The 20,966-nt window shown below is 40.3% G+C and overlaps 1 protein-coding gene across 3 annotated transcripts in view; it reads left to right on the forward strand.

Annotated features, from left to right (window-relative positions):
* Positions 1–18,912, forward strand: part of MKX (mohawk homeobox) — a 47,075-nt gene extending 28,163 nt beyond the window's left edge. For 2 of the 3 annotated variants that reach the window (XM_071734954.1, XM_071734955.1), the window contains exons 6-7: positions 16,155–16,188; positions 16,294–18,912. In XM_071734954.1, the coding sequence (XP_071591055.1) occupies positions 16,155–16,188; positions 16,294–16,480 (221 nt within the window). In that variant the 3' untranslated portion in view covers positions 16,481–18,912. The remainder of the gene's footprint in view (positions 1–16,154; positions 16,189–16,293) is intronic. The other variant, XM_071734956.1, reaches the window with a different exon arrangement.
* Positions 18,913–20,966: the final 2,054 nt, after the last annotated feature.

Here is a 20,966-nt window from a genome sequence, read left to right on the forward strand (position 1 = left end):
AACACAAAATGCCCTATACTAATCAATGTCTTTAACTGGACAACATCTCTATACACATCTGAGAAATACTGCAGGTCTGCTTTAAGATACAAGCTGTTTTACAAATGTCATGAAGCAACTACCTACCTCAGATAAGGCAAAAATTCAGTTTGGCATCCAGGAGCATGAACAGTAAGTATTAATTTTTCTTCATACAAGTAATGGCAGAAAACTATTAACTTTACATCTGAAATAGGTTCATTTGAAACAAAAACTGCATTTGTATTTCAACACTGCCATTAGGTTTTCTGCTAGTGTTGGTTTAACTCTGCAGGTGGATGCTCCAAGGAGAGCTTTGCAGTATGTGTTGGCTTGCAGGTTCTGATGGGCTGGGATGTCTGTGGAGCTGAGTTGGAGCCCCCTCTCCAGCAGTACCCTGACCCCTTTCCAGTGCAGGCTCTGGGCTCTGACCTGCTCCAGAGAGTGCACCACATGGCACTGGCTTTGGTCTCAATTATATATAAATCCACCTTTCCCAAGTGTACAGAATATTTAACAATAGAATGCCTTTTGTTTTTTTTTAATCCACTAACGTGTACAATGTAAAGTCCACAAAGGTCATAGAGGTCAATTTACTTATTAAATAGAAATACTTGGGTCCAAAAAACATTATGAATCATTTTGGTGTTTTAAGTTCAGGATGCAGAGTAAATTATTCCAAAAATAATGGTAGCCAAATGTCATTCCCTCCAAACGTTTGTGTAATATCTATTTATTTGTGGGCAGATGACTGCTATGTATAATCAGAGGCAGACTTTTGTCAAATTGAGACTAAGTAAACACAGCTGAACACAAGCAAGTTGGACCATAACCTTTTTAAACTTTGCCAGCACTGTTATGACCTTGAAAATGAGCATTTCTTCAGACCAATCTCTTTCCAGTCTCTTTCAATATGGAAAATTTTTCAGTGTTTCAAATTAACAAGTGTTGATTGGAAATTTGCTGCATTAATTTATTTTTTTTTTGTCAAGTTAAATGAAAAGTGTGCATTTGCCCAAAGGAGGGCATCCTTTCTGCTGCTTAGAAAATCAGAATGTTTTGTAAAGGAATGTTTCTTGCATGTATCTATGAGAAAAAGAACAGAGAAAGAAGCTGTAAACTCATCTGAATCTTCATTATATAGTCAGATAAAAATTTCTGTTTCATTAAAATGTAAACGCCTTCTTTTATTTTGCTGTGCAAGTAAACGTAGCATTTAGGTAGATTTTACACTTCTATAAATCTACAGACTGTTTCATCATTCTTGAAAAAGTGATGCTTCCGTTTTTAACAGGAGTACAATTTAAACCTTAGTTCTAATATGCTAATACTCTGTTTTTACATTACAAATAGTTAGAACAGAACACATTTTGCTCTCTTGATTTTAAAGGCCACAGAATTTGGAGTCTTAGGGAGGCTTTGGACAGTAGTCAAATAGGAGTCTAGCTCAGATATTTGTCTTTCAGTAATTACAGCAAGTGAGTCTCGTCCATTGCCAGTATCTCCATTTCAAGGCACTTCTTTGAGTGCCTTGAAAGATTTTTTTTTGTTGTTGTTGCAAGTGCTGTGTATAAACCAGCTTATGTACCAAATTCAGGAGCAGGACATCTGTCAACAGTTTTGTGGCCAGGGGAACCTTTCCTAAAGCCCTTGTGCCCTTTATTCCTAAGTTATATTTCCCAATATGCCTTGGGGGGGGGGCAGTGATTATCATTTAAATATTTCTAACAAATCCTTACTTTGACAACAGTTTGATGCCAGCAGCCAAACTTACAGAACACCTTGTATTTCATGGGATGTTACAGTATGGCTTTGACATTGCAAGCCAGGTACCATCCCAGCAGATCTTGCTTGGGTGATTTACAAATGAACAGCAGCAGAAATCTCTTCTTACTTCAGCTGGGTGACAGAACACTGGAAGAGGCTGCCCAGTGAGGTTGTGGCGTCTCCTTCCCTGGAGACATTCAAAACCCACCTGGACGTGTTTCTGTGACCTACACTGGGTAGTCCAGCTCTGGCAGGGGGGTTGGACTTGATGACCTCTCGAGGTCCCTTTCAACCCCTAACACTGTGATTTTTTTTTTTTCTGGTATCATTGCAGCAAATGAAAAATGAGGATGCAGTTGGAAATGGGTAGGAGGAGGAAGAAGAGGAAGATGATAGAAATGAGGATGATATGACTGAGAAGATATTTTACTTGAGATTGTAAATAGTAGATATGCCCACACATTCCTATATTTTGCTACACTTTGTACCAAAATGCAGATTTCAGATAACAAGCAAGAGAGGGCTCTCCCAAGCCTGGCTGAGTGATACTGCTTTATTGTTATACCAAGATCATCTGGAAAAGGCCATGATGCCAGGGATTTTAGACAACTTTGTTGTTTCCACTGGACAGCTCTCCTTGGAGACTAAGGGTACAGATGCTGGTAGTATCAGTGTCCAGATTCTTATTCTGGGATTTCTCCTTTACCACAAAAATTCACAAGGCTTGTAAAGATAAATGAAAACTAGGATGTTCCAGGTGTCATCTAAGTCCATGGAGCAGACCTCTGAGTGTTCAGAGGGTGCCAAGGAGGCACTAATTGCAGAGCTTGGGATCACTGGGCAGGACTTGCTTTGAGATACAACAGCTTAGGGCAGCTCGCAGTGTCTGAGTTGCAAGAGGAGGAGGAGAGAGTTGCTGCAGGTGGGGGGCTCTGGGTGGTCAGCAGCCTTCAGAGTGCATTGAGTAGTCATCAAGATGCTTCTACCTGAGATAGTAGTTACCAGAGAAGAGGTATTTTCAAAAAGACATCTTTAACCTAGAGTTGCATTTGGGGTTGTTGGTGTATGTGAGTGAGCCACCCTCAGGAGTGCTCCCAGGGATGGCTTTGCCAACACCTTGCTAGTTTGTTCATCTGGAGTAAAACAGTTGGTGGCAGCCAGCATGTGTGAGTGCTTTGTGTGCCCTGAGGAACCTGTATCCTCAAATAGAAGGTCTCGTGGTGGTGAACAGTGTGTTTGCCCACCGGTGCAGAAGGACACTGGTGAGGAGAGGAGACATTGTCTGCACAGGGGATTTGCTACTTCCGTGCAGGTCTCCAGCAGCTTCACAAGCTGATGTATAGGCTGTCACCCTACAGGAAGGGCTTGGCTCACAGGCAAAAGTAAAAACTCTTGCAAAATGAAAGAAAAAGCTCTTACTGTTTTACAAATGGGAACAGAACTACTACTAATAATAGCAGCAAGATCATTAGAGAATACTCAACATTTAAGTTCACAGAGCTTAAAGCCTTCCTGTAGTAGCTGTGTGGCTGCCCAGAATCCTCGTCTCACCAACATCCAAAGGCTCAAAGCCTAGAGTTGGATTGTGTTGGAGGGATGAGAGGTTCTCAGTTTGTGCACCATAGTTGCTCCCTAAAAAATATGAATGTTGTTTATGTTGGGAACTATGGCGTACCACCTCACTGCTCTTCTCTATAGAAGTGGAAATTCAGGATCTGAATTCTTAAAAGAGAGATGAGGACACAAGGCTATCTTTATAAAAACATGATTGTTGCAGGTACTGTTTGCTCTTAGGGCAGAATCTAAGCAGCTCAGGGAAGACACATAAGTGAATTGCAAAAGCATGAGTTACTCTGAGATTAAGGTAATTTGTTTGTTTCTTGAGCAAAAAGTCCATAGTGATTTCCAGCTGTAACTGTGGAAGGAGTTACATTCTATAAATGCAGAAATTTTCCATATTTTTATGCATATATATCTAGCCCAGTTTCTCCTGATTGCAAACCCTGCTGGGTGAACAAAACACTTCTGGTTTGGCTTATGGTAACAGAAGGGAAGACTGGTTAGTTACACATGCCAATAAAGTTTCTGAGTTGTTTTTGATCTACAGATCTTTCAAATTATTCAAAATTAATATTTTTTGAAGTATGTCAGTTGATTTAACCATAAATACCATACAGGATTACCACAACATTGTATGTGTGTTCAAAGTCTGATATAGCAAACTGGTGTAGGAGACAATTCCCTAACAAAAATCTTCTAACTTCCAGGAAAACATGTATGAACTAATGTAAAACAAATATGTAGTAAATATGACATTATTGCCTTCTGCATCTGTCTTAGATACTTTTGAAGCACCCTTTCTCTACACCAACCTTTTATTTTTTAATAAAAGATAGTCACCCTATTTGGGGGGAAATGTTACGAGGGGCTTCTTTAGTGAATAGCTTCTTTGATGTTGGAGGCTGGTAGCCAGCCATTCAATTAACTTTTATAGGACACTATTGGCTTTAGCTGCTGTTAGATCATATACACTACTGCGACGTAGGCCAGTCAAGGTAATCAATGTCTTATTGGGAGAAATATAATTAATAGTTCTGGAAAATACATTTTTTCCCCTGTGGTAATAATACATTGTGCTTCAATAATTTGTAATTAGTACAAAGACAGGGATTGCTTTTTATCACTTGGTATTTAAAAACTGTGGGTTGTTACTGCTACAATTGTTACTACTACTGTTTTGGTGTAGTTGCTATTTAGGTATAGTTTCCAGTGGTCAGCGTTGCTTTTTCAGGTGATCACTGTTTGCAATGATCTGGGAAAGTCAGCAGCTTCACTCAGAGAAACAGCCTGGGCATTTTGCCTGTGGTTTGGGTATTTTCTATTTGAAAGCAAATCTGTTTGGCTTGAAATATTGTGGCTTAGTTTCCTCTACAGCTCAGCAATTGCATCTTTGCAAATCGCTCTTTCTGGGGGGAATGGCAGAGGGTTTGAATACCCCTCATTGTTATGCAGCGTGTCCTACAGCTGTAGGAGCTGATCTCTGCAGCCTCATGGAATGAGTTTTACAGAGGCCCCCAAATTCACCCAGTTGTGCTATACCAAGAACTGCAAGCAGCACGTCGAGGTCAGGACAAGTTTGCAAGCCCTGTCTCCCCACAGCAATCTTTGCTATGATACAGGTCCACTGATGTGGCTTAGGGTTGGTGTCACAGAGCAGGCAGTGTGCTATGCCACGTGGATACTCAATGCCCTGCTACGTGGTGTACTTTTACTCAACCCTGCCTCGGTGTCTGAGGCCCCGAGTGCTGAGAAGTCTGAATTCAGTTGTTATCAGTAACGATGCTGCCCTGCTGGTTTCTTGAAAATCACTGTCTCCAAAAGCAGCAGTGTGTGCTGAATAACAAACCCCTCCACATTCAGACTCCTCAGGTTTGGGAACGGAGCCAACATTCTTGAAGAATGATTTAGTGTCCAATAAACATCTGCAAAGTCTGTAAGACTGTCAGAAGCAGTAACGTTGAAAGTAAAGATCATATCAGTAGCAATTCCCCTGTCCTGACAAGGCATTCAGTGCAAATATTTGTTCAGTCATCCTTGCTCCCATTCCTGTTATCACAGACAGTTTCACGTGTTTTGCCAAAAGAGCAATTCCATCAGCAAAGCTGTTCTCATCCAAGGCCTTTGCGATGTTAAATACCGGACTACTACTGTTTCAGGACCTCCCACACATGCTCCTTTGGAGTGCAGGAACCTCATATGTCTTACACAAAGCCTCTGGTGTGTAGGGCCCTTGTAAGTTTCAATTAGTGAGCATCTGCAGTGTTAAGGTTTTGCTTTTCCTTGTGGATTCAAGCTCAGTCTGGCTGATTTATTACACTGCACCAATCTCCACGACAGCCAGGATAGTCTGTGAGCTCTTCTAAGTACAATTCTCCTGCAGAGTCACTGAAATTGCACTGCTCAAGGGCTCAAACTATTTTAAATTATGTTTGTATAAGAAGGAGGTGTTTCTCATTCTCTAAAACCTCTTGGCAAATAGGTACATCTTCCTGAATAATTCTGGCAGGAGATTCTTCTGTTACAAGAGCCTCCCCCCTTTTTGCCTGGTTTGCTTCACTGTCTCACATATTTGGTGAATAGGGAAACTGAAAACACAGCCTTTCTTGAGATACCTCCCAGTTTACTAGAATCTCTGAGGGCCTGTTCACAAGTGTCTAGGAATATTTAGGCTTTGGAAGAAATCCTGTAATGGAAATAATAACAGTGCAAGTTGAGGTGAGCAGGAGCATGAATACTGCAATAGTTTCGCAAGGGAAAGCAAAGGGAGCAGAACTAAAAATCTGACTCAAAAATTATGCAATCAAACACTAAAATATTTTTATGTAACTGGAGGTGAGAATAATACACAGGCAACTATTCCCCCTGTGGCTAACTCAGCAGTGTCTCTTTCTGCTGGTTATTCTGCATATGGTCAGGGTGGGGTGTTACTTCAGTTTTCTGTACTGGTTCCTTTAATTCCTCAGGATACTGAAGAAAGGGTTTCCCATCACATTCTGTCTAGATGAGAAAAGAAATACTTTTCTGACGTATTTGAGCTGGCCCAGTTAGTAAGAAGCCTCAAAACTCATCTCACATCCTCACTGGGTGCTCTTTCCTGCTTCTCTACCAGCAAAGCACTAACATGAATGCAGCTGAGCATCTCTGAGGACAGGATAATTAATTTTATGATGTACTCTTCGGTGCCATTTCCTAAGTTTCATCTGTCCTTTGCAAACTTTAATGAAGTTGTTTTCATAAGATGTCTGAAGGGCTTCCCATCTAGAGGACTGAGGCACCAGACAATTACAATTTTCAGTAATTTTAGGTAGCTAAGACCTTGTGGATGCTCATGATTCTATGGCTCGTGATACATTCAAAGCACAGCTCTTGTTGACCTCACTTGCACCTGCGAGTGCTCAGCACTGCCAAAGATAAGAGCCTGGGCTCTGAGTCAGAGTCCAGAGACTGGGGGCTGTACCATGGCATCTGTGAAAAGGTTGTTTAGAACAGCTTGTTGAGCCCCACACAAACCTGAAGCAGAAGAGAGAGACTATCAGTCACTAACAGAATTTCCTTGGTGGTGTTAAACCCATCTGACTATCCTTTATCTTCTTGTACTCCCCTCCTGCAACAGCCTCAGAGCTGCTGTGCCATGGCTCTGAGGTTGTGTAGGGAAAGCTGTTTTACCTCCAGGGCTGAGCCTGGTGCAGGTCTGTTCTGTGACTTCAGGGAGGTGGTGACCACAGACAATACCATGCAATTGTACTGCTGTATCTCACAATGTGTTTAGTGCCAAGGCAGACTGCTTAGGCATCCCAGTTTTTATGCACACATAATGCAGAAGCAGGTGCAGATATGTATGTGTATTACTCTATCTGTATCTACTTATGGATACAAATAATTGTAAAATTTTACATATAGTCCCTCAGTTTGTAGGATCTGTTGTGCAACACTTGTCTGGGGTTACTGCAAGGCTCTTCTGCAGCTCACAGCCAGTTTTATGGTCTTTGTCTTTTGGAGCCCTGCATGTGCTTATGCATTTCCTTACAAGCTGCTTGATTTTTTTATGCTTGTGATTGCACAGAGGACAGTAAGTCTGGGACATAACCTACTACCTGGGGGTTAGTATTTGGACGCAAGAACTGCGTACATCCCACGTGGCGGATGGAAGTAGCTGTGTTTAAAAGGTCACATTTGTCAGGCTTTTCTTTATCTTACAGGCGAGTGAAAGAAACAGTGAATTTCCTCTCCCTGACAGACTTACCCATTCTTTATTTCATTGCTGACTAAACACACCCTGGAAATCAGTTCTGGCATTCACACAGAAGTTCCTCCACTTGCCTGAATATATAGCACCTTGTAATTTAAATTGTCTTTATGTAGCACATGTCATCTCTGAGCCCACTTGGCTCCCAGGGGCAGGAGAGGAGTTGGCTTCCACGAGCAGGACCGTGGCAACCTGGGGGCACTTTTCTCTGAATTCTGCAGGAGGCTTCTGAAAATACCCTGTGTGCACGCATTCATATCATAACATTACACCGCATATGTAGGGTCTGCTCCCAAACCCACAGCCAACTAGCATAACAAAATCAGATTTTACTGCTGTAGTGTCAGCCTAGGGTTGAAATATGGCTTTGAAACCCTCCCTTCCACCCTGCTTTTTTAATGAAAAACAATTGGGTTGGAGTGTAATAGTGCTTACCCTGGCTGCATTTGACTTCAGCTTTTTACTTTTAAAGCCTTATTTTAGGCTTTTAAGAGCTCCCAATTAAACTTTTTAGGTCCAGAGTGAAAGTCTGAACGTGCCTGCCTGCACAACAAGATTCCTGGGTGGGAAAAGTATATTTTTATATTAAAAATAAAGAAAATTAACACAGTGGTGCATTTTCTCCCTACTTACCCCTTACATTTCTTTTTCCTAATGAATCTTCATTTGCCGTTTTGTCATTCCTTTTTTTTTTAACATCCCCCCTTATCCTTTCCTTTATTTCCTTTATTTTCTTCCTCTTCTCCCTTCTCCTCATTCTTTATTTCTCTCTTTCCTTTCCCTGCTGCCTGACTTGGTTTTCACTGTTAAGCTGTAATGGTTTACAATAGGAAAGCTGACTACTGCATCCTTCCAGTCAGCACAGCATGTACTGTAAATCCCTTTCTAAATGACACCACCCAAAAAAAGAAACCAGGTATTTGTTTATCCATTATGAAATGTATGTGGGAGACTATCACCAAGGAATCTGACAACATTACACTGTTAATTACCTGCCAGCTAAATGAAGAAAGATTTGATTTCAGACAGCTTTGCAGCAAGCTTGGAAAGAACATAATACCAAATAACCATCAGTGTGTTAGCAACTTGCCTCCAACATTACACAGCCCCGGCTCCCATTATAAGCTCTACTAAAGTCTGGCTGAGAAAACAAGTCTTGCACAGTGCCCTGTGTCTCCCCAGGGAGAACACACTGTCACTGGTCAGGGGAAATTTAGAGCCAGCCATGACAGCCCAAACAATGAAGTGATTTACATCAGGTTTGTATCTAGTTTGCTAAATCATAAATTCTTACTTGCAGGTGCATAGCCCGGGACTGTAAGACCATTTGCAACATGCCTACTATTCTATGGGGCTTTCAGTGTTCTTATGATTACAAATGTTAATACAGACTTGCAAACTCAATTTTCATTTTATGATTTATAAAGTACACCCATCTCAGTCTCTGTGGGCATGTACACTCATTTTATAAAAATCACATGTACTAAAATGTAATTAGATGCCTACTTCTGCTTCAGTAGACTCCAGGCTGCACAAGGTAAAAAAACTCTTCAAGTTCCTAGACAGTCAGGAAAAAAACCTCAAGTGGTACCAGTCCCTCGCAGTTGAAGCTTATACATGATGTTTTGGTGCAAGAAGCAAATTCCAGACAGATTTCCCTGAAAAACCTTGGTCTGAGGTGTGATGGCAAAGGGATATTTCCAACATTGGCAAGCCCCAACTTATGGATGTTAATAGAAGAGGTCAGACCAGGGCTAAAGCTGTTTCTGGAAAAGAAACGCTGGGAGAGCAGGGAAAAATATCCAATGTAGCTGTCACTGTGAACATAAATTGTCATTATTCAGTTTGTTCATCTGGAAGGACGTAACAGCTGATGACAGATCAGTTATACTTGGTGTCAGTGTGAAGCCAAACAAGTGAGGTAACAGGGTTGTGGGGGTGAGTTCATTACAAGCTGCACTATAACCTCCTGCTGGAAGAAAGAGAGAGCAGTCGTCAATGAAAACTTTGCTGAAAAGGAGTTTTCTCTAGAGCCTGGGCCCAGAGCTCATTCCTGTAAGTTTCTGACACCTTTCCTCCTCCCACCCAACAGAAGGACATAGTAATAAATCTTTGTCTGGAGAAATCTGGCACACCCTCGAGATGGGACCAGCTGCAGTTGGTATCACGAGCACTTGCAGGTCACACTGCCTTGCCACAGCAGCCACAGGTCATCTGAAACTCCAACAAGGACTTTCTCTGACAAAAGGCTCTGCTGTGCAAGCACTGCCAAATCCAGCTGGGCACTTTTACACAGACCTGCCCAGTCCAGGACTTTCTCTGGGCAGACACGTCTTCCTGAGGGACATGGGTAGTTCTGTGTGGAGGTGGCCTGGGGACTGCAGGAGCTCAGCCACCAGGAACACTGGGGAACATTTCTGTAGGAGACTGCAGTTTGGAGTCTCTTCCAGCATGAGCTTTCCTCTTTGCTCTTCTCTGTAATTCAGCCTTAATATATCTGACATCTGTGAGGAAAACTGGGAGGATGGTGCAAGAGGAAAAGGGTTTTAAAAATTTCTGTGCTGGATTGGATGAGTCCTGTTTGTGTGTAGAAAGTCCTTGGTAGTGTGGGTCACTGGCTGAAACTCATTTGTCAGTTCACATCAGGTTTAGAATCATCAGCCCTACAAATGTAAGCATGGGAAGGTCAACTTCTGCTTCCTCCAATTCAAGCTAGAGGAGCTGAGGTTTGCTGTGCTGGGGTTTTTTGAAAGATGCTACAGTCTTTGCACCAAGGTTAAATGACATTTCTTACATGAGTAAAAGGGCCTGGCCTGGTGCTTTGAGCTACAGTCTTCCCTCCTTTATACTGCTGAGTGACCTGGGCTAATCCACCTTCCCTCCCCAAATGTGGGTGAAAGTCAGTGGTGTCGTGTTCTTTACTTTGGGAGCCTTTGGGAGGAAAGGAGCTATGTCAATGCAGAAGAGAACAGAAATATTAATTCCAGCTAACTCGGTTTTGTTCTTGGAGAAGCAGGGATCTGAAAATCATCCATGTCCTGGAATAGTGGTTTGGAAAATAGTAGAATGAAAGGGGGGCAGGGGGGTGGCCTACAAAAATATTTCATCTCACCACTAATTTACTCACACATGTAAACTTCATTTTTCATTCAGCTGCCCCAATTTATTTTCTGTTCCTCCTTCTTTTTCCTCTTCTTGCTTGTTTTGAAAATGCTGGTCAACATGTTAACACTGTCTCCAAAACCAACAAAAGAAAGTTCAGGAGAGGCAGTGAGAGAAACAGTTGAATAACATTGCCAATTTTAAAATGAAGATAAGTTATACAGGACCTTTTATTGAACCAACAAATATTTTATAGTGTGTTTTTTTTTTTTCTCTCCATCTTGAGCTGGGGTAGAAAGTATGTAATTCATCAGGAATCTGTACATGTTTAAGTAGCTTCAAGAAATACGATGGTATGTGGGCCTGACCTACCGTGTCTTGACTTCCATGTCCATTTTTTTCCTCACTACATAATGTTCCATACCCTTTCTTCTCTGTCTTGTTCCCTCATTCACACATTCTTTTCCCTGTTGGTTTCAAGCCATCTTTGCTTTGTCAGTGTTACCTGATAACAAAAAGCAGGGTTTTAAGCCAGTTGTTGAGCTGTGTATCACACTGAGTGAGAGAGCAACGTGGATGCTTGTTGGTCCTACGTAAGTGATTGGTCTTTGCTACTCCCATCAGGACCTTTAGGTGAAGTCAGTTTTTCACCCCACGCACGTGATATTCTTAGATCAGAAATCTTAGATCCAAATAAACTGTAATTAACATTATTTAGTGTACCCCTGAAGTCATCCAAGTATATAAAAATTATTAGCCTGGACTTGGCGAACAGTAAGAATCTGAATTGTTCTGAAATACTTGAATATGCCACAAGCATCACACAGCCAGACAGCCCATATAGGCTGTAAATTGGAGTAGGCATATGTGCTGCAGCAGAGCAGGAAAGCTCTGGCTTTCCTCTCTAGTACTGGATGAAGTATGTAAAAGGGCACTGTGTATGTACTTAGATGTATGTCTTCTTGTGAATTATTTGTATATTATTTTGACAACAGTCAGGTCTAATGGCAATGTTTTAGAGGTGAGTGATGCTATTGTCCAGTTTAAAGATGGTTTGCCTGCAAGAACCCTGGGGTTTATTTTCTTTGGGTGGGCCATTCTGATAGCAGAAGAACAAAAGAAAACATTTTCAATATAGGAGAAATCCTGGAAAATTCTGCTTTTAAATGGTTTTGAAATGGTTGGAGTAGTGCCTAGACATGTTGTCTTTGGACTTCTGGGACTCATTTCCATCTCTGCTAAAATGGGACTGCATGTTACCTTGCAAGAGAGCTGTCAGGATCAGCATTGAATATTTATGAAGAAATTTCATAGTGAAAAAAAATAATATATGCTACATATATTTTTAATAATTATGTGAGTCCTGAAAAATACCATACTGTATCACAAAGCTGGTATTGTCCAGTGTCTACACTTCTGGCACTGCATGCTACAGTAAACTGTATACTGAAAACTCATACGAATGGAAAGGTATACAGGATTCCATTGGTAAGTGATTTATAGTGACTTCCTATTACAAACAAGAGGGAACAAATATCCTGCCTTGCTGGTTTCTTTGGGCAGATGGTGAGAACAGAATGAGACATTCCTGGCCAGGCAAGAGCTGATGCTCTGGATGCTTGCAGCTGGGAGCAGAATAAAGTACCAGCAAGTGAGGGAGAAATTACAATCTCTAATTATAAATGACTGAGTTTCCATTTTCATAGTGTTTAAGACTTTTCAGTTGTAGAGCAAAACCCACTGCTTTAAGTGATTTCCAGGCTTGTAAAAAGAGATGTTTCTGATGTTTAATATTAAATAGACTTAATAGGATCTTAATATATACTGAAAGCCCTACCAACATCCTGTCACAAGGAGCACATTGCTTTCTGAGACAGAAAAAAGTATCTTCAGCTGCATCTTCCTATTGCATTTAAATTAATAAATACACCACTGAGCACAACTGTAGTTTGTTTAGAGGGCTTATTTGTGCTGGACAGTAGTATGTGGTTGATAAACTTTGATGTACATCCTATCAATTAAGTCTTGGGAACAGTGTGGAACATAAAGCCTCAGCATTGGGTTTCTCTGGAGTCACTTGACACACTGATCTAAGCGTGACAGATCTGTCAGGGCTGTGATTTGTGTGACAGCCTTCCTTGATCCAACTGTTGAGAAAATCACTTTTTCAGGAGAGAACAGAGGTGGCTACCACCTGAGGTACTTGAAGAGGGCAGCTGTGGTGCATCCTTGGCATCTTGTAGGAAGTGGTGCCTCTCAAGTAGTGAGAGAGGGCTCATGAACCAAGTGTGAGGTCTGCCCATCAGTGCTGGCTCTGGGATAAATCCTTAGCTAAAGCTACTCAGAGAGATTCAATATGCTGCATCATTTTTCCATTCGTTTTGTCACCATTTTCAGAGATGTTACCCAGCCCCAGTGCCATTTCTTCATGAAACAACCTCACCAAAATGTTGCTTCTACTGTTTTTGTGCGGATATATCAAATATCAAAAGCTTTAATTATCAAAAGCTTTAATTAGTAGTCAGGGGTAGAGCAGGTAGACTGGAAAAGATGTAGAAAAAGCAAAATATTGGACAGGATTCAACTCTTTTTTTCTTCTTTTTTTTTTTTTTTTTTTTAATTTGATAAAATTTTGTCATTTATCTTCCCTCTCTTATCAGTGAAGAGCCAGACACAGCCAGACTGTTTTTCCAGGCTGAGCTAAGCAAATAAGGCATCCAGTTTAATCTCCAAAAGAGAGGTATGGTCACCACCTCATCCATCTCTCAGAATACCCACATGGATGCTAATGCTGGCCAAGGGGAAACAGTGGGGGGAGATGGCCATAGAAGAAGAATTCTCCATGTGGCTCTGCAGCAGCACTCAGAGATGTTGGACTGCCTTGTCAAATAGGTGGACTGAAACCACTTCTTGGGTGATATCTCTATTGTTTGTGAATGGAGCCTGGACAACTGGGCTGGGTAAAGATACATGACTTAGATGGAAGGTTCATGGTGAACACTGCAGTTCCTTTTAAGTTGAATCAAGTTGGCTCAACCAGCAAGATCACACAGAATGGAACAGAATCATTCTGGTTGGAAAAGACCCAAAAGATCATTGAGTCTAACCATTAATTGAACTCTACCAAGTTTAGTGATAAAACAGGTCCCTAAGTACCATAAAATATCCAGGAGAGCATGAGGAATGGTCTTTGTCTCTCTTAATGTGGTTATCCCCATCTAAAAAAATTATTGTAATGTTTTTTTCCTTCACTAAGGGATGTTCAGACAGATGTGAGTCGCTTGGATGCTATGGTAGTGCAAACTGGGATTTGCTGTCAGAGGTTTGGTATAGCAGAAGAGGATTTTTGGAAAGAAAAAAGAGACCTGTGGTTTGAGATTATCAGACTTCATCGTACTAACGTGCTTTTACAGCAGTTATTAGTAAGAGTTTTGCAAATTATCAGTGATGGTTCTATTGTAAGACAGTTTTGAGTTCCTTTGACAGAAATTATTTGTTTGAAAAAACATAAAATCTGAACTGAATGAAAAAAAGACTTGTAATTCAGGATGAATCTTCAGCACAGTTAAAGAACGTGTAGCTCTTTCCTCCTTGATTTATTTTTTAGCTTTGGTACTGCTTTTATATACCATGGGCAAGCCACTTTCTTTTAGAGTTGGCTAAACACCAGTAAAAAATATTTGCAAATACTCCTTCAAATAAATGCTGGAATTGGAATGTGTGTCACCATTCACACCTACTTTCCTCAGAAGTTTGTACAAGCAATTTTTTTGTTCATAGGAAATATTTTCCGACAGCAAAAGAAACTGACAGATGCTTGAGAGAGGTGTATTTATATCCAGGTTTGGTCTGGCAATGACATTCTCTATTACTTGCCATTTCCATTTCTGTGCCTACTGACCTGTTCAGTCCTAAACCTCGTCTTTAAAATCATCTCTATTAAAGAAAAAAATGAAGCAAGGCTGAAAAAATATTTGTAGACAAGTACAGCATGAAGAAGGAGACTTTGGGTCTCTCTGGGTCAAATGTTTCTCTTTTTTTTTTTTTTTTTTTTTTGTGTGGTTCTCTCTCCTCTGCATAAGCTGAACTTCCCCATCTTGGATACCATTCAAGCATTTATCTAGGAGATTTTAAAAGATACTGATTTAATTTTTGCTGATCTGGACAATATGCAAACCTTGGTCACTTGTGAACGTTTATTTATAAAGCTGCTTTGCGAAAGGATAGAGGGCTGCTAAATCAAACAGCTTGGCAAACATCTGACCTCTGAAATGACAGCTGGTCTCCCTGCATTTCTGTGGTGAGACTGTGGTCTTCAGTGGTCACCTCCAAGTGTTGAGGAGTGTGGTTGGGCTGAGCTGTTCAATGTGGCAGTGATGGGCAGTGGTAAGCAAAGTTACTCAGAAGTGGAGAGTTGCCAAGGGTTGCAATGGGTTTTGAGACCTGCTCCACTGGAAGCTCTGTTTAAAGAAAAGAGATGCTTTTAAGTCATAATCTGATGGAAATCTTGCAATAAGGTTGATTTTAGTTGAGAAACTACCCTCCTAAAGAGATGCATTATTTTATGAGGTTCATGCTGAGTTTAGGAGCTTTTTGGGTCTTGTAGCCATTAGTGCTCAGGCTGTTGCTGCTGCTTTTGTTTGACTCATCCTCTGTCCTGTTGCAGCTGGGCATCAGCTCCCCGCTCCTCCATAATGTGTTCTGTGTCAGGAGAGCAAGCCCACTGAATAAAGCTTACACATTTTTGCCCGGTAAATATTTCTGGCTTCTCTGCAATGTGAGGACTGAATGAATGAACAAACGTGACTCTTGATGGGAAAGTGTAGTTTATGCCTGTGATTCAGTTTCATCTTCTAAGGCTGTTAACCAGGTGTGCTTGTTACTTGAGCCCTTCTCAGCCTGCCCCTGTGACTGAGGTGCAGCCTGGGCAAGGGGTGCACTAAAAACCACACACACCATGTGTGCATGGGTGAAAGTCCTATTTTTAGTGCATACAAGAAGGCATTCACTGAATGGCAATGAAGCTGAATTTTATTTTTATGTTTTGCAATTCCTTGTGTCCTTGGGATTTACAACTTGAAAAAACAGCTCTATCACCCTGCAAAATGTAGCTTTATTCAGCTTTATTCTCACTATTGCCAAGATAACCCTTGCCTGGACAGGCTGGTGTGGAATGCACTGGGCAGGGTACAGCAAAGTTGTGCCAGTGTGGTTCTGGTGAGGCTTGGTGAGGTTCTGCCTCACCAAAACCCTATTTCTGTTAGGTTGTGTCTTGGGAACCTCTCCACAGCATTTTTGCATGAAGCTGGCCCTCTATATCTGTTGAAACAAAGATTTTATTTGGAAATCTGGTATCAATTTTAGAATTTGTCTAGAGTTATTTTTCCATATGCCTGTTCCATGAACTTGCTTGTTTTAAAAACTATGAAAAGAAAATACATCTTTTTTTTTCTATTTTCAGAAACTCTGGAGAATGGACCAAGTAAGTGTGAAAGGTAAGGGACTTCACAGTTTTCCAAAGTTATTATTATTACAGTTTTCCTGACATAATGTAGCTATATAAGCTGTACATGTAAATTTTTGTTGTTGCTTGAATCTAGTGCAGCTAACAGAAAAGGAACCAGCAAAGATGAAACGTACTGGAAGGAGATCAACGCAGCTATGGCCCTAACGAACCTTGCCCAGGGGAAGGATAAACTGCAGGGAACTACCAGCTGCATCATTCAGAAATCATCACATATATCAGAAGTAAAGACTGTTAAAGTGCCATTACTTCAGCAGTTTTAAGAGATGGGTCCTTTGTCCTTTTCCTGTCAAACGGACATTTTCCTCACAGGATTGGTTTTCAGCAAAATAAGATTCACAAATACGAAGCAAATGTGGAAAATAGGCCCCCTCTCACAGTATGGTCAGTTTAAAAAAGAATTTCCTTCTGACTCAAGATGTTTTCATTGTATTAAATGAAATGTTCAATTGCTTCTATAAAAGGCATGTAAATTATAAAAGCCCTGTTTTTATCAAAACATTAACTTATTTTATGTTAATCAAAGTACGCATAAGATGTTTGCATTGCTATTACAGTAAGTGCCTTGCTTTCAAAAAATAAGCTATAACGTGGGCATAGTACAACAGTATTATGCCTCAAAATGACAATGCCATAATGCTTAAACTTTGTATATTATTCCAAGTGGGCTTAAGCACTAGGGCTAAACACATTACTGCTGGAGGCCCTGGAGAGTTGTGCTTATTTGACTTGTACAAACTGACGAGTCTTAATGAAATTGTTACATCATTTTCTGTCTTTTTTTAATCAACAGTGTTATAAAAATTGTACAGTATGTTTTGTCAAAGTGACAATGAGGTTGTTATGCATGTTTCATACCTGTATATGCAGTATATTAAAATACCAAAATCATTCCTTTGAAAAGTGCAATACTCTAGAACACACAAATTAAGGAAATAAGTTAATTGTTCAGATTATTTTGAGTTTATACATATATTCCCAGCTGTGTTGCTCATTAAAGATTTCTAGTTGAGAAGGTTCCAGCCAGACTAGCTGTAAATTCAAGTTAAATTTCTACAATTTTAAAGCTTTGCTAGTGACTTACTGAATTTTTGATAGAAATAAAATTGATTTCTTCTTGTACAGAACTAAATCTGTAGTGCCATTTACTGTTTGCAGCAGAGCTCAAAAAAGTTTCCATGGTGGGACTTATTATTCTAATGTGGTTTAAACAGTTTTATTTTGTAGGTACTGCATAAATGAGGACAGTTGATTAACAGTTCACATTTCAGTGAGAAAAAGCTATAATGCAAACTATCAAAGCCCAAACTAGAAACACAAATGGGAAATGAAACACTGAAAAATGTCAGCATTTCAGGTGGAAGGGTTTTAAGTAGATATTAAACCATGTATTAGATGTCATGTCTCTAAACTTGACTGCTATTGAGTGTAATAACTAGCATAAAACCAGGCTTACTGGGAGGTGTACAACTTATTCTTAAGGCATATAACAATAGTCTAATGAGGTTTACAGTGCTTGAATAAACAGTGGGAAAGCCAAAGCCAATTTATACTGAATCAGTTACAGAAAACTGGAAAAGAGCTGATTGTTGCTAGAATTTGGATTTTTTTTTTCCTGTGGGTATCCTGTCAGGTTTTTTTCCTACTTATACTCTTCCTTGTTTCTCTTTTTGGTGAGCCATCAATGAACAAGACAAGACTTCAGTCCTGCTTCCACTGAGTTTAATGACAGAACTCCCACTTCAGTGTGAGCAGGACTGTGCTAATGATGAAACTAATTTGCAAGCAGAGGCTGTTCCAGTTGCACTAAAATTGTCAAGATACGTTGCAAATATCAGCCTTGGTGTGACTTCTTAGGAAACTTCTTGATGTAACATAACATGTTGGATTTATTTAGTGTACAATGAAAATGATTTGATATGAAAATATTTTGTACATATATATTTTTACTTTGTTTTCTAAATTGCTGATTTGCATTGACTTAAAGTGCCAAGCAAGACATTTATGTCATGACTGTATGAACAGCTGAAGTATATGTTTTACTGACTTGCATCATTGTATGTCTAGGATTCCATGACATTAATTTTTGATATTTTACTGGATTTTGACATAATAATGTGAGTTTCTAACTAATAGCAGAGCGTTAATACTTCACTTTTGTTCATACTATTATAAGTTATTCTGGTATTAAATATTTTGTGACAATTAATTGATGGTTTTGAAAAGCTTTTCTGTTAGAAATATTCACAGGGTTTTGTCTGTATAAACAAAAACAAAATTTGTCATGTAAAGAAGGTACTTTTGGAGGCTTCTTCAGAGTAAAACTGGAGAAGACAAGCCATTGTATAAGCAACTTGTTCATGGTTCTTTTTTTAAATTATCAAAGCACAAAGAATATTCTGTAAAACACATCAAGTGGGTTTTAAATTTAAGAAATACTTGGCATAATTTCTTGTTACCATTTCCTTTAATTTATTTTTTTCTACTGCTGCTTTAGAGTTTTCTGAAAACACAAATTCTAATGAATTATGTGTGTCTTTTTTTAAATAACAAAAATCATGATCAGTGCTGAGCCAACAGCTAATGAAGACTCAATAGTTATTTATGATATTGGAAAAACAAATATTATTACTATTGCTCTTCTTTGTTTCAACATATGTAACCATTTTAGTAAAATAAATAACTGCAAACAACATCTTTCTGGTTTGAATTAAATTTCATTTATCTATCTTCAGTCATTTGCATTTCTGGCTTCCTGTTATACTCAAGGTTTCTCTGTACTGGGATACAAGCTTGTAATAGTCAAAGACAAAACAGGACTACTACTCTTTTGATTAATACACCCTGGGGTGCACAGTCATGTGATGTAGTTTAGCATAGCCCTGATGAAAAAGGCTGTTCATCAAGTTTAGGCTGATGACTGCTAATGACAACCAGCATGATGCTTACAAATCCTCAACACTGGAGGAGTACAGAGGCAAGCCATAGCTACTCACTGTCCTGAGTCTCTGGAGAAGTCCATGACCTGGGAAAGGCTTTGGTCATTTAGGGGTTTTTATGAGTACAGGATACATTTTTCTATAGTAGGATGTATGGATACACTCTGACTTTGGAGCCTAGGTGGGGAATGAGATGCAGGCAGCCCATCTAGATGTTCAGTGCTCACAATAGTGAGAGCCCAGGGCTCCTAACTTTTGTGTCTCAGCAAAGTTCCTCCAGTTGCATGGGAGGGTTGATAACGAGGGTTTTGGTGGCAACTGGCATTTACAGGTTTTATGTCCTGCTTACCTGTGATGTGTGTTTACCCCTGTAGCATCTATAGCCAAACAACATGACAGTGGAGATTTGGATATTCAGTTGATATGTAAGTTCATGAGGGAATATGTACAGTCTGACTTTTGCTGTTGGGAATGTGTAGAAATACCCACATCCCAACGATGCTGAGCTTCTTGGCATCTACTTTGTACCCAAGTCTGACATGAAGAGATCAGCTCACTCTGCTCCTATCTACTGTCACATCATTTGCAAGATCTGAGCCATTGCAAATAAAGGAAGTCCCAATTTTGCCAGGTTTTTCAGTAGATATATTATACCTTGGAGTCAGGATTGCAATCTCCTCTTCCAGCATCATACAACAGCTACAGCCATTGAGCTGTAGTTCTTACTTTGTGGCCTCATGTTCTCAGGTGGCCTGGTGAATAAATATGTATAAACTATAGGCAAAGCAGTTTCACCAGGGACACTGAGAGTAAGTCCCAGGTCATCACATGGGTCATTCTGAGGACATTTGGTAACCTGGTGGTTTCAGTTTTAACGGGAGTTTGGCAATAAACTGGAGCTAGACTTGGATGCCCACCATGCAAGTGCATGAATTGGCCACTGTGAGTTAAAAGGAGAAGATGGGGAAAGGAGATTGATAGCACTTCTGTAATATGCAAGGAAGTACGGATTTAGCTTAGGCTAGAGGAAAGGATGTGTGGCCTTAAACACGTTTGTTCATTATTGCTTTTATATTGCTCATTTACATAGCTTTTAATTCCGTGCCATGGCTTTGATGAATTCTGTTTTTATGAATCTGAACTCTCCATCGGTGGAGATCCACAACACTGAATGTGATATCCTGTTACAGGAAGCAGCCTTGATTATAAAAATGAGTGGGATCTCTGATAAGAATGAGCTCCTGGAAGTCACCATACTCTTTCTTAATGTTTAGAAAGTCCTTTATATGTCCTGTGTCATCTCCAGAGGAGAGTATGAACGTTGTTTTCATAGAATCATAGAATCATAGAATCATAGAATTAGCTGGGTTGGAAGGGACCTCAGAGATCATCAAGTCCAACCCTTGACCCACCGGTGCGGTTGCTAGACCATGGCACTGAGTGCCACATCCAGTCTCTTTTTAAATGTCTCTAGGGATGAAGAATCCACCACCTCACCAGGCAGTCCATTCCATTGCCTGATCACCCTCTCCGTAAAAAAATTCTTTCTGATATCTAGCCTAAATCTCCCCTGGCACAACTTAAGACTGTGTCCTCTTGTTCTCTTGTCCTCTTGTTTTCATTAGTCAAAAGATGGCCTGCACCAGGGAAAGGAGTTTGTGGCTTCCCTGGGGATGCTCTGGAGTTCCAAGGAACTGCCTTCTCTCCCTGCTTCACCACAGTGCATCCGTACTCATCCAAGAAACCACCCAGAGCTACTCAGGGTTGTCAGGTTAGCATTCAGATGGGTCACACCATACCCTGCCTGCCA

This window comes from Heliangelus exortis, chromosome 2, assembly GCF_036169615.1.
Source record: "Heliangelus exortis chromosome 2, bHelExo1.hap1, whole genome shotgun sequence".
NCBI classification, from domain to species: domain Eukaryota; kingdom Metazoa; phylum Chordata; class Aves; order Apodiformes; family Trochilidae; genus Heliangelus; species Heliangelus exortis.